Source organism: Megalops cyprinoides, chromosome 7 (genome assembly GCF_013368585.1).
Source record: "Megalops cyprinoides isolate fMegCyp1 chromosome 7, fMegCyp1.pri, whole genome shotgun sequence".
Taxonomy (NCBI): domain Eukaryota; kingdom Metazoa; phylum Chordata; class Actinopteri; order Elopiformes; family Megalopidae; genus Megalops; species Megalops cyprinoides.
Window position 1 is genome coordinate 33,982,250 of NC_050589.1, and position 13,727 is coordinate 33,995,976.

At 43.3% G+C, this 13,727-nt stretch overlaps 1 protein-coding gene across 1 annotated transcript in view; it reads left to right on the forward strand.

Annotated features, from left to right (window-relative positions):
• The window catches only part of LOC118781122 (V-set and transmembrane domain-containing protein 2-like protein), a 35,373-nt gene extending 25,894 nt beyond the window's left edge, over positions 1-9,479 (forward strand). The window contains exons 2-4 of the mRNA XM_036534016.1: positions 3,625-3,794; positions 5,375-5,419; positions 9,124-9,479. Of these exons, the coding sequence (XP_036389909.1) occupies positions 3,625-3,794; positions 5,375-5,419; positions 9,124-9,459 (551 nt within the window). The 3' untranslated portion in view covers positions 9,460-9,479. The remainder of the gene's footprint in view (positions 1-3,624; positions 3,795-5,374; positions 5,420-9,123) is intronic.
• Positions 9,480-13,727: the final 4,248 nt, after the last annotated feature.

Here is a 13,727-nt window from a genome sequence, read left to right on the forward strand (position 1 = left end):
TGGTAATGACAGTGTTCGGTTCTGGTAGCCCTGCAGTTAATTGCTTCTTAGCCGACGCTGAATTTGACTAAGGGCAGTTGTTGTAGGGCAAAGGAGAACTTTTCTATTATGAGAAAGCCTAATTGCTCAAGGAAAATATCACTACTGTTTTTAGAAACAAGCACAAATCATTTCTGTCACCATGAATGAATATCTGGTTCAAACTAGAATCCAGTAAGCACTTTGTCACCCACCTCAGATGCATCATTTCTCCTGCCCCCTAAAGGCATTTTTAAAATTTTTAATTCCGTGAAGTAGCCCTTGCTCTTAATTGTTCATTAATTCATCACAAATGAAGCCTTAATTTTAATTATGTGCATGGAAATTATTTGGAATGCATCCAAGAAAATGTGTATGGATTTTACCTTCTGTAATTAATTTGGAATTCCTTTGTTGCGCACACTGAAAGTGCGGGAAAACAAAGCCATAATTCAGCAGTGAACGTTAGCATTGCATGCCATTTGGAAGGAAAGGCCAACTTAAATGCTGCCATTCAACAATTTGAAGAGAACAATGTGTCAATAGAAACCTGAAACAAGAAGATCATAGAGTAAGACAGTTTCTGTATGTGGCCAGATCCCATATATTCAGTGTCTTTCTGATGTCTGCAGTTTACAGATTAGATTTTGCTGTCTCATTGTCTAATTTCGGCATTCAAAGATCTGAACGAGATATGTTCTGTAGAACTGATGTTAGAACAAAGCCACTTCTACACATCAAGAATCATGTGATACTATATGATCTGATGAGATCTCAGGGACAACCTAAACATGCATTTGATATGAGCACATATATACAAGGAACAATTATTTACCACAACAAAAACAACAACAAAAAAATATTTAGCAGCACTGCTATGGGCTTTATACTGAGGCAAGTGCTACTGTATTAATAATAAATTACTAAATGACTACCATTTAAGTACTGTAGAAGTGGACAACTACTAATGCTGAATATTTTTCCCAACAACCCAGTTGTATTCTCTAACACCAGAGTATAACTGGCCAAGGTGGTTTCCTTGTGACATTAAAAGAGTCTGTTGAACACTGAAAACAGTACCCAAAAAAGACAGCTGAGAGATAATGCAATTTGATATTAACTGGGTTCATCGATACTTTTGTAAGGTCTTTTAAAAGAATCAGCAGCGTAGTACGTGACTAATTAACAAAGAGTGTTGAATTTTCATTTGCCAGCTGCTAAAATAAAAACAAAAATAACAGCAACAACAAAAAACTGTCACAACCCCTCTATCATGTCACTGCCCTGGGCAGTGGGAGTTTCCCACAATACTTTGCGGCGGCCCTGAGAGAGCACCCACGGGGGTGTGCAGTAGCTCCCTCTGTGGTTGCTTCTTCATAAAGGGGATTAGCAGCAAATTAAAAATCTGTTTGAGGGAGCAGTAAAGAGGATTTGGGTACAGCTAATGGCTGCACGTGCAGGGGGATCAGAGGAGTCGATGTCTTCATTTGCGCGGGCTAGTTTACTATTTACTATACTTTGCGGGATTAGGGTCCATGTTGTGACTGGAGCGGAGCCAGCGGAACTGGAGTCAGAGCTCTGTTTGCTCTACAGCTGGATATGCTCACTGTCACAACTGGTGAGGCCCAATGCAGATGGTGTTTTCAGCAATACTATATAGTAGTTATTCCTTTGTTTGCTGTTTTTTTGTCATTGTGTGATGTATCTGTTTCTGCAGGCAGTTGATGGTGGTCTCGGGTAATTTTCTAGGTAGCATGTGCCTTTGGTACAGCACAGATGGCACTACTTCATATTAGATGATCATAATGTATTTAATCCATTAGCATTCTACATATGTGGGCATGTGCGTGTGCACGCAAGCACACGTGTATGTACGTGTGTGCGTGCTCAGTAATTTTGTCTGTTCTATTGATTTTTTTTATCTGCGATGGCATCGGGAGACCTCCATTCCAACCTCCACCACTTAAGAGATGAATGGAGAGAAATCAGCGGGATCCAATTTGTCCCCTAACATTTTCATTGGTAGCTTCTCATGTCTCCTTTGGCCTCCCCCTCTCACCTTCTCCCCCAAGTACTTGATGGGACTCCTAATCAACATACCAATGGAGATAGTATTGTATTCATGCAGAGGTTTCCTGTGCAAATTGATGTAGGAAACCTGAGCTTTAATAATATTCCTCCTACATGTTAGTCATCTCTCTCAAAGGCGGCTCCTGTTTTTAATGGAGTTTGTCACGTACTGCTGAGTGTTACCCACTCTTCTGATTCACATTTGAGGCGCGGATTTGCGGAACACGCTCATGCAATTTCAAAGATATTTTCAAGGAATGCGAGTACACGTTGTCTCAATCTGCTTGCTTCTGTGTTGATGATGTGTTTGCGTACACTTTATGGCCTGTCAGGAAGCTTACAGATAAACCTGACAACTAATGTTCATATTTAAATGAAGGCTGCATTTACTTCCTTCTGTATGGTATGCGAACACAACTCTCAGGATAAACAGATGAGAAAATGAAACCATTCTGCTGAATGATGCATGCCTGTGAATTGAATCATGGCCCTTGTGGAGTCCAATAATAATAATTTACACATTATAAATTTCCCTATCAATCAGAATATATGTTACCATGGCAACAAGGAGGAACTGCCCAAACCCACTCGCAAAAGCATTTTCTTCTCTTCTGTTAAAGTTATAGAAGCTGCCAAATTGAACGCTGTGTTCAAAAATTTCATTTGCCAGTGCATCTTAGGATATCAATCTATAATACTATCTGTCATTTATGGTAAATGTGCTGCTTATTTATGAGATAGATTCCAGAAACATGGTCAGAGACTGTTAATCATCAGGGAGGCTTCGTATGTAGTGGTTCGCTAAAGGACTTCTGTTTGCTGGTTCAATTCTTGAGGATATGAGGAGTTGGGGTGTTGAGTTCTGCCTGATGGAACATTGGGTGTTAAAGGGAGTCTCTGGTCACAGTCTGTTTTCTGAGACGTTGTTTACTACAGTTACTACAAAATGCTTGCAATCTTTTGCTGCGAGGTGGCTCTAACTCCCCAGCTGGACCTCAGCCAAATTCAGGCAACTGATGGTGATGCAATCAGGGTCAATGTGTACACCCCCAGTGGTCTGGTGTATAGTAGGAAGAGGAGGAAGCAATGTACAACATTGTTTGTTTTGTACTGTTACCTTTACAGGTCAAAATGTAAAATGTATCACGTAATCCATTAACATGAATTATATTGTAATGAAAAGGATATGCAATTAAAAAGATGAACAAAATATAGATGTATACCATTGTGATTTATGCAATTTTCATCATATAATCACATATCCATATCATTATATATATATCCACACATCCTACCATAGTGTTGTTTTCATAGGCAGTCACAGACTTGCCAATGCAAGAATTTCAGTTCACCTGAGAGGTGAATTCATTCTCCTATAAGTACAGAAGCTCTGAAGCTACACATTAAACTGCACAGGTGGACAAAGCATTTCTGCAAGGTTGAGGACCTACCTGTCTGGTAGCATGACCCTGGAGTGCAGAGAGTGCCTGTTTTTCCTGCATTTAACCCCTGTACCCTCTCCTGCTCTCCTCGCAGCTCTCTTCACGGAGGTCCCCCATGACATCACGGCACAGAGCGGGCAGGATGTGGAGATGGCCTGCTCTTTCCGCGGGGCGGGGTCCCCTTCCTACTCCCTGGAAATCCAGTGGTGGTACAGCAGGAACCATAAAGACTGGACAGACAAACAGGCTTGGATGACCAATCAGGTGAGGTGGAATCTTGTGTGTGAAGATGGTGGGGCAGGGCAAGGTCACGTGACTGAAGGAAGCTGAGGTGACTCTCAGCCTAAAGAGAAGCCTGCTCTGAGTGCTCTGCAGGTGTTTGTGCAACAGTGCTGTCGCAGATGACTCTCGGGGCTCATTTAGCAGGATCCTGCGCCAGTCCCCCTCCTCCCCGGTCCGACTTGCTCTCCCTTTTTCCTGAGGAATTACAGTGACGAATCAGGGCAAGAAAAAAACACTGGCTCCAACAACGGGAGGCAGTTCGATTTAACAGCCATCACAAGTTCAAAGCTCCGTTACAGCATCCTGCTTGTCCAAGACAAATTACAAATAGAATCTCTGGGCTTCGTTTGCGATATGTTCAAAGAGAGCAGCGCATTGCTGTCAAAGGTAGTAAAGGATCAACATCATTAGTGGGCCAGGCCAGTGTTTATCTGCTAAATGCTTCTAGTTGTTAGCCCCCAGAATGCAACAGAAGAAGAAACTGAAAGCATGAAACAGACAGAGGGAGTGAGTAGGGGGAAACACACAGGTATAAATTGAGTGAGGTATACAGCAGGTAGCTCTCCGCGCATTCATCATGGTGGCAGAAATAGCACTGGTCCCTTGGCGCCAGAAGGCATTGAAAAAAGGTAGATTAAAAATCTCGCTGCTGGAAAAACCAGAGCATTTTCTTTTTTTTCTGCGAGGTGGAATGTTTCCGACCCCCTGCTGTGCCGTCAGAAGATTTAATTGGAGGAGGGAAAAGATGCAAAGAGACTTCCGCTCACTTCCCCTCCTGCATAATTCATACCTAGCCCTAGAAGTGCTGTCTCCCTCGATGATTTTCCACTCCTCTCTGGAAATAACCAGCTTGAAACATGACTGTTGTGACCCAAAGGGGATGTGGCTGGTATCTGTCTGCTGGCCCATCACAAAGAGCAGCAGCTGCATTAAACTGCATTAATTTCACTAGGGTGATATCCATTAACCTCTTTGGTTCTTGCAAATGTCTTCCACAAGGGGAAGCACTTATACATTAATGGCCCATTCTCATCATGTTTCTTTGGAAAACACTAACGGCAGAAAACTTTTATTCTGGTGTAGTTATTTATTTAGCAGATGCTCTTCTCCAGAGTAGCTTAGTAGGCCATCATGGTAAGATACATCAAAGGCATCAAGAACAGCAGGCATAAAGAGGTACAGAACAACCATCCACACAGTGATTGAGTATCAAGCTGAAAAATAGCTCAGTCTTCAGCATTCAACAATACATCAAATATTTAACAAGCATGTTCAAGCACAACGTCAACGCCATTCTGACGTGCACACGAGTTCATGCAGGGCTGAAAGGTCTGAAGCTGGACTCAAGAAGAAACGCTTGAGTGCCTGGTAGACTAGCACTAAGGTCTTGATGCGAACCGTAGTGAAGTTGGTGTGGGAAAAACCATGAAACGTGAAGCTTTCTCTGTTTGTGTTCAAGATTTACGCTCTAGACATCCCATTCTTTTATCACTTCTTGGTAGTGTGTCACTGATGTCTTTAACTTTTCCCGTTTTTTGACCAAAATCTCTTCTTTGATACAGGTTGTGCCCCAGGAGGAGATATCAAAGGATGCTACCAAAATAAGTGTGAGTGTCTTTACTTTCTTACATACTGGAAGAGACTAATTCTATCCCATCAATAGCTGTCTGTTTTAGAGTCCCTTTCTTTGCCCAAGACTGGGGAATTCTTAAGAACCAATTTGACCCCATGTTTAAGGCATGTAGCTTAATGTACAGTGCAGATTGAGAGGGACCAGCATTGCTTATACAGCTATTCTTGTCCTAGATCCTAGCATAAATCCAGAGTCCACAAAACATTACAGCATTGCCCTACTCTTAATGAAATGTGCAAATGCTGTTTTAGCTATAGATCGAAGAGCACACTTGTCATACTGCCCAGTGCACACATGCCACCAATTATCCAATTGAAGTCCCAATCCAATTTAAGGTCTACCCTCACAGCATAGTGCTCAGTGTTCTGTTTGGATGTCCAAATGAATTTTACTGACCTTACCCCTTCCTGAATCCTGAAATCCACCATGATGAAATCACAAATCAGTGAATGAGGCAACATACCCATAATTTGACAGGCTTAAATCACCCTTACTTGGCACTCAATTGTGTGATTGCACTAAGTACACTATAAATTATGAAAGGCATTCTTCCTGGCTCTAGCATGAAGCAGCTGTCAGCAGCACCAGTAGCACTGTAGCTCGTTGGGTGTTTTGTAGCATTTTGTTTGCCAGCAGGCAGGCTACAGGTGATGATTTGTTAGCAGCGAAACCCTCGTTAAAGCAGCTCTCTTTAAGCATGCATGGAGCATTGCTGCTCTCCCTGCGGAAGATGGAGGGCCACTACAGCCCTTATTCATTCCCCTCTGCCAGCTGCTACGTTATTAGCAGCCGGCGTTGTCTGTTGAAGGGGAGTCACGGTGGCCGTCACTCAGAAAGGGAGGCTGTAGGATGGGCTGGTGACACCATGAGGCTACAAGCCAGTCAGGTATCCCTCTCCCCATTGTCTTGTTGTGGAGCCTTTGGCCTAACTGTTTGGGCATCCTGTTTGTGTAGGAGTTTGAGCTTAGGGGACAGATCAATCCAATGCAGCTCCTTTTCCCCATCATTATGGCATGAGAACTGGACACAGATTTATCACAGAAGTGCCCACAAAAGCCTCCCACCTGCAGGGGGTGATATAATGGTGTGCCTCTTATGTTGACTGCAGGAGATACTATCACAATGCGGTGCACCTCATGTTGAAGGTGGAGAAAATACATAGAAAATGGCATACCCTGTTGCGTCCAGCAACTCTCATTGATCTCAACAGCGTCCACACTAAGCTCCTGACCCAACCTTACTCTTGAAGAATCGCCACTTAGCATTTCAGTCAAATTGGAAGCTGAATCTGGAAAAATGTTGGAGCGAGCGTTTGAAAACCAAGTCAGGGGACGGGGAGAAATTTAGTTAGGTGCATCGAGCACACACCAAGTCTCAGTCAAGGAATAAGCAGGAATGTTTGACACATGCAACCACACACATCAATAAGGCTTTATTCACTCACAGAATGACACCAAGGTGCCTGTCAACCGGCGATCTATATTATGAGGGAAGACAAAGTGAGGCAAAGCGTTTATTAGTGGAATTCAGCACGGTTATTTGTTTCGGGGCTAGGTTTGGCCACATGCCCGTTACATTCGGTCTGTACGCTGGAGCTGTACAGCGATGGGAGACCCAGCTGCAGCGGGCGCTGTACCAGTACACCTGCGTGGGTGGAGAGTGATTAAGGGACTGGCATTTACACGCTGGCACATTGCAAGTGTGACGTCCCCATGTGGTTACTCTGTTTATGCTGTTTCAGATGAAAATAAACAGTCTGCACTTCCTGGCTTATGCCGAGGCAGCAGCCTGCCAAATCTTGAGCTGAGTCTCCCTAAAGCTGCTTTCACGTTCATTCCGGCTCAAGCGGGCTCTGAGGAATGCACGGTCGGTCCAGCTGAGAGGTCACCGGCAGTCCCTTAAGGACAAGGGACTGAAGCCACCCTTTTGTCACCATTATGGTGACAAAAGTACGACATGTTTTTAAAAGTCGTTGTGACACAGAAAGAAACATTAGAATAAGGTCATTTGACCTCATCATCCGTCTTTTAATCTGACCTTGGCGTTGCTTTTGTGTTCTTGCTGCCATGAGCACACAGTTGCTTGGAAATAACTGAAAACACAGATGATTAATTATGTGGCCTCTCAATTGTCTCTGGATCTGGTCCTCAGCCAAGATATGAAGAAGAGGGTTTCTTGGGTTTCTTGACCAAACCAGGTCATGTCCTTAGCAGTGTCTCGCTGTGTTGGTCCGCTACAAGGAAGTGAACAAATTCTGACTTGACCGAGAAAGCACTCTTTTGTGGGTGACACCCATTAGCAGGAAGTGGTCTGTTCTGGCCATCCTGGTAGAAGCCGCAAGAGATATGGACTAGCCACATCCTAATTAGTTTTGCTTTCACACCTATGCCTATCTCCTCTCTTCTAGCGCAGTGGTCAGGCCTCAATTTGCAAATGTAAATGAGTTTTTCAATGTGAGCACAGAAAATTATGTGAAAGTGTTCACATATACACTCTTCTCTCTCACAGATTCGAACAGGGAGGCCAAAAGGCCACCTTTGTTCTTGCGACTTTGTCATGGTGAAATGTGTCTGCGATATCTGTAAAGGGAGGTGGCACATTTGGTTTTCTGCAGTCTGCAGCACTTAATGACAGATGTCTTCCTGTGGGGAGACTGTGAAGGCCCCGTGTTTCCACATGATGAACCAGAAGATTTGTTGACCGTGAGAGAACAGTGACTTGACTGCACTTCAGCCGGTCTGTTGCCTCAGTCAAGTTCTCGTGTGGACAGCTCTATTGACCAGGTCTTTGTGATGGGGTCGTTCGCAGCCTCCGCGGCACAAAAGCAGCACTACCGGCTTCAGGGCCAGTGCCTCATTTCAGTGGGAGCTGCCATCACGTTACAGATAGGCCAGCTGCGCTGAAGGCTGAAATCTGAAGGCCTCGCCGCGTTGTTCCTTTTTCAAGGGCCCTCTTTACTCTCAAAGCAAATGAAAAATGCCAAACTCATGTCTGAGAGCAGAAGGTGCATGCGTTTTGGGGGAGGGAGGAAGGGACGGGTTGAGGAACAGAAGTGGAGAGGCCATGGACTGAGGTTCTCTACTTCGTACTGTTTTCCAAGAGCCTGCACACACACTGTTTTAACTTGAGGCTGATCAAAGCAGTCTCTATTTCCAGCCCAGAACAGCATTTCCTCCATGTACTGTCTGAGTCATCCTGCTAGGAATAAGCCTATAAGCCTCTCCCTGGTTGCGCCCCCCCGCCCCCCCTCAAATGTGGCAGGGTAGATGGGACAGAGCAGACAATGGCACAGCTCCTCAATAAGAATTAGGAACAGATTGTTGCATTTTATTCATTACTGTACCGAGATTAGTGTCCTGCTGCATACAAGTGTCCTGCATAGAATGTGAATAGAGCTAGTTAGTGTACATCACTTTTATTTTAGTTGAAAGAAATATTACTGGCCCATAAATTATTAAAACACCTAATTTTAGCAGCAGAGTGAAACTAAACCATCAAATGCTTGTTTATTTGGATAACTGTTACATTCCACTCAGATGCAAAACTGATGACAAGTGAATCATATACTATATGGTCATCTAGTATCTGTTCCAATAGAGTATAGCTCTAGACTCATCTATGGTGTATTAAATGCTCTTTATCCCTGGTTTATGATCTATGGCTTATCTTTGATCGCAGGTGGTGAAGGTGGCTGGAAGTAACATCTCTCACAAGCTGCGGCTGTCCAATGTGAAGCCTTCGGACGAGGGCACCTACGAGTGTCGTGTCATCGACTTCAGCGACAGCAAGGCCCGGCACCACAGGGTCCACGCCTTCTTGCGGGTGGAGCCAGAGCAAAACTCCGCCCTCCACCACCCAGGCCCCGCCTCCCACGCCCAGGGCACCCAGCCGGGCGACCGCCAGATGGAACACTCCAGGCACTCCCAAGCGCACAGCCACCACAAAGGGGGGAGGGAACTGAAGAAACGGTCCACTGACACACCTACTGACTGCACTGACAGCTGTGTGCTGTAGATCCCCCACCCAGAACACCCCCCCCCTCCCCACAAACCTAGAGGGTAATAGCAGAAGAGTTAGGCTTTGTAAACCACAGAATGGGTGAACCCATCAGTGGTATCAGTGATTCTCTTACATGAACCAACCATAATGTTATTCTGTTGAAGACAAAGTATTTTGATTGGTTTAGACAAGTCAGTGATTGGCAACACGTGGTAGCTCCACCCATTATGGGGCACATGAAGCCTAACTTTTCCATCACTACAAGAGAGTTACCGCCCTGTGTATAAAATTGTATAAAATAAGGAGAAAAACCAGGTTTGCATGTTAAATACGTTTATTAGAATGAAATTTATTCTTGGAGAGACAGGCCAAAGTGAATACTTTATTTTTTGTTTTGTTCATTAACTTTGAGTTGTCTCGTATTCCATCTTATTTGAAAATCTGTATGGTTTGTAGAAGGTGCACAGGATGGAATGAGTCCCTCGGTATTCCTCACAGCTCTGAAGGAAGTTAGCCTCTTCTGTGTGTATGTTCTTGACTGTGACGCCAATGGGAAGGGAGAAGGTAATGTATTCTGTACAGTACTCTAAAAAAAGGCTGTCCAATATCTGTGGAGAAGTTGTGCTTTGAAGTGCCACTTTTTTTCATTGGTCCTGGACCCTGAAAAATGTATGTGATTAAAAAAGCAACTGTATATTAATGTTTTATGCTTTCTTATGGACAGAACATTTATTAAGCTTTGTGTAAGGTATGTTCGAAGGATTTGTTTCTGTTCATAAATTTTGCTTTGATGTTTTGTAAAAGATCAACGTTTAAAAAAAAAAAGCTGTACATTTTTAAACTTCTAGGATGTTGGTCTCACCCTACATGTATGCTTTTATCACATTAAATGAATTGTACACGAAGACAGACTAATTTTAGTTGTTTTCATGGTCCTGGTATCTATGGCAAACTCCCAACACCACCTCTAATTGTTTGTAAAGGCAAAAATGAGGGAATTATTCATTTCTGTAATTACAATATTAATCTTATTGGGTTACCAATTAGTCTTGCATTTGTGGACATTTTTCCTCTGCTATCCTTTGCATTAAGGTGAATATGACCTTGAATAGTGAATAAGGTGAATAGTGACCATGAATAAACCATTGATTATTAAAACATTATCAACATTTATTGCAATACCTGACCTCAAATAAACATCACTCACCCCTTACAAACGATTTTAGCTCAGCCACTGCAAAACATGGTTTATAGATTTAACAGTTTATAGATTTAACAGTCATTCTGCAAGATTTTTCAGATGAATCATTTATAAGACGTAGCAGTGTCACAGGCACTGCACAACAATTAATGCCAATAACAAGTACTGCAAAACAATTAATGCTAGGATTGATAAATGTGAATAATGTTTTACTGATACTGATTGTAGTGAAGGGGCGAGAGCAACCACCCCACCTGGCCTTGAACCCGGGGTGCCAAACCTGCAGCTTGACTGCAATGCCAAAGAGCCAGGCTTGTTGGTATGGTAGTCAGAGCACATACTCAACTGTAGTGACAGCACTCTGTCACACTGCCCTCCCCTTCTGGAAGCGCGCACATGCACTTCACACACCAAGGGGTCCCTTGCGCATTCCCCCACCATACTTCTCCCATCCCAGGGTGCCCCACTCACTGGTGCTTCACCCATTTCTGGGGTCCCTCACACCAGGGTCAACCTAACCTGGGGGTCCCTCATACTGCTCACACACTAGGCACGCCTCCAATAGCCTCACGGCAAACCATCTCACTGCGAACACTGCTAACACCACATGTAGTGAAGCGGCGTGAGCAGTCACCCCACCCGGCCTTGAACCCAGGTCTATGGGGTACCAAACTGCAGCTTTGATCGCAATGCCAAAGAACCTGGCTCACTGGTATGGCAGTCAGAATGCATACTCAACCGTAGCACTCTGTCACACTGATGTAATGGGACCTTAATGTAAGCTTTATCATGTTTTTCAGCTATACATGTATATACCTACATATATATTTATATCGATGCAATATATATGAGTAGTGACATTTAACACTTTGAGAAAATAAAGGTGAACACACCACCACATAATAAAGAGTTACCAGTAATGTAAAAGCTGTGTTTTAATAGCCTTCTGGGCCTGATGCTACACAGCGACTTACAGTTGTGCGATTGCGCGACTCTTTGTCTTTGTATCTTTGTGTTTAACGTAAAAACCTATGTATGGATATTATAAACTCATTTTATGGGAACCCAAGAATGAACACCTTCCAAACCGAATCCTTAAAAGGGACGAATGGTGTAAACAGCCTTGTCAGACGTAGTCATTTCTACACGGTGCCGGTGTCGTCACGGTAATTGCATGGTCACACATTCAAATGGGTCGCTATATCCCTCCTGTTCTCGGAGCCTCAACAAGTCGACACGCTCTTTGTCTTCATTTTATTTATTTTTTTGGGGTCTGGGTGTTAAGTGGTGTTTAATCTGCCAAACAACTGTTTTGTCAAATTACTCTAAATTTAACATAATAAAGAGCGTGCTTATCGAGTGCGGTTCGGGAGGAAATCGCATTAGCCCGCCGCGCCGGCTGCTGAGGACTCCATGTCGGATGAGTAATGGTGCCGCTGTCAGACCTGGCAGCGGGATAAATAAAGTATGGATGCGATAACGCGCAGCGTGCTAGCGCGAAATGCGTGTGGCAACCTTATTCCTGTCTACCCGGACACATGCATTCATTACCGTGGCAGCAAGCGCTTCTGACCTTTTTGAACTGACAAGCTCCCATAGCCTCAGGCAGACGCAAACCAAACATTGAGCGCACTGGCTGCGACTATGTCGATAGCCTTCTAACACCACAGTGCCCCTGCAAGTGCAATGACTTTACTGCAAAAGCCACTCAAATAAAACGAGTGAGAATGAGCAAGGGACCCGTAACGGATGTAGGGTTTCTTCTTGTAGACCCAACAAAAAGATTGTTCAAAACTGCACAGGAAAGCTCTTGAACCATCATTTCATACAAAATAGCATATAAGAAACCATTTAAAACATACACAACTGTGTTCAGTTTTTGCTTTTAAGGATTTAGACCACATCTCAAGTTAGCAAGACAGCTTTAATTTTGCAGAATGTCTTCTGCCGAAAAGGACATTGCTATAGAAATGTTCTGCAACCATCCTGATTAGATCTGAAGAGGTATATTTGGTTTCTAAATTGAGAATATGCCATTTCAATTGGAGGTCATCCTTCAAAGGACCGGAGGGTCAGTGTGCTCAAGAAATCTCCACAATTGAATAAAAAATTAGACTGGAGGTCAGACAGGCCAAATGATTTGCTTAGCCGAGTAATGATTCAACCCATCTGAGAATGAATCTAAAAAACAGATTTGATCATTTCTAAGGGCATGCATTTCTCTTGCCTATTTTCTTCTAGCATCCTGAGGCTGGCGATCAAATACATGACTACCCACAATGTAATGTGTTTAATCGCTCTCGTTTGCTGATTTTCATTTCATCTTAATGCATAATTTAATTGTGATTTATTCATTGCAATAAGACTTTATATCAAGGGAAGGATTTGAGTCAGAGTGGATAAGAACTTACCCTGTTTACCCAGCTGTTCATTCAAACATTCGTTTTTTTTTTTGTTAATACAATGTGAACATCCTGGACTGGTGAATAAACCTCTAAGAATCACATGACTTCCCAGTTTGCACAGATGCACTACAGCAATTCAATCATCAGCGAAACAAAAGACTTCAAGTTTGTACACAACATAGGCAAACAATCAGACAATATGACTTACGGCACCAAAAAATACGTTAATGGTTAGGAAACAAATGTATTAGTTTAAGTGTTTATACTGAACATCACTTTGCCATGAGTAGTTTTACCAATCATGCGTAAGTCACTGCACAGTAATATGATGATGTGCCCTCCTATACCCTAAAACAAACAGTTCAGAATGACTACTGTGATCCAAGCCATACCCACTGTTTAAACAAAAATTCACCTCTGCCTGAACCTGCAAAACACAGCAATTGCTGAATGTGAAATTTCTAACTTGCACTCACTTGTGGTTGCAGGTTCAAATCCTGGTGTCAGGTATATAACCTGAACTGCTTCAGTAAACATCTAACTGCGTGCAGAGTTAATCAGCCGACTGTAACATATGTGATTCTCCCTGGGTAAGGATGTCTGTTCAGCAAATAACAATGGTTATGGTTTTAGACCACTCTGTGCACCTTAAACTGAATGGTCATGCAGTTATTCTT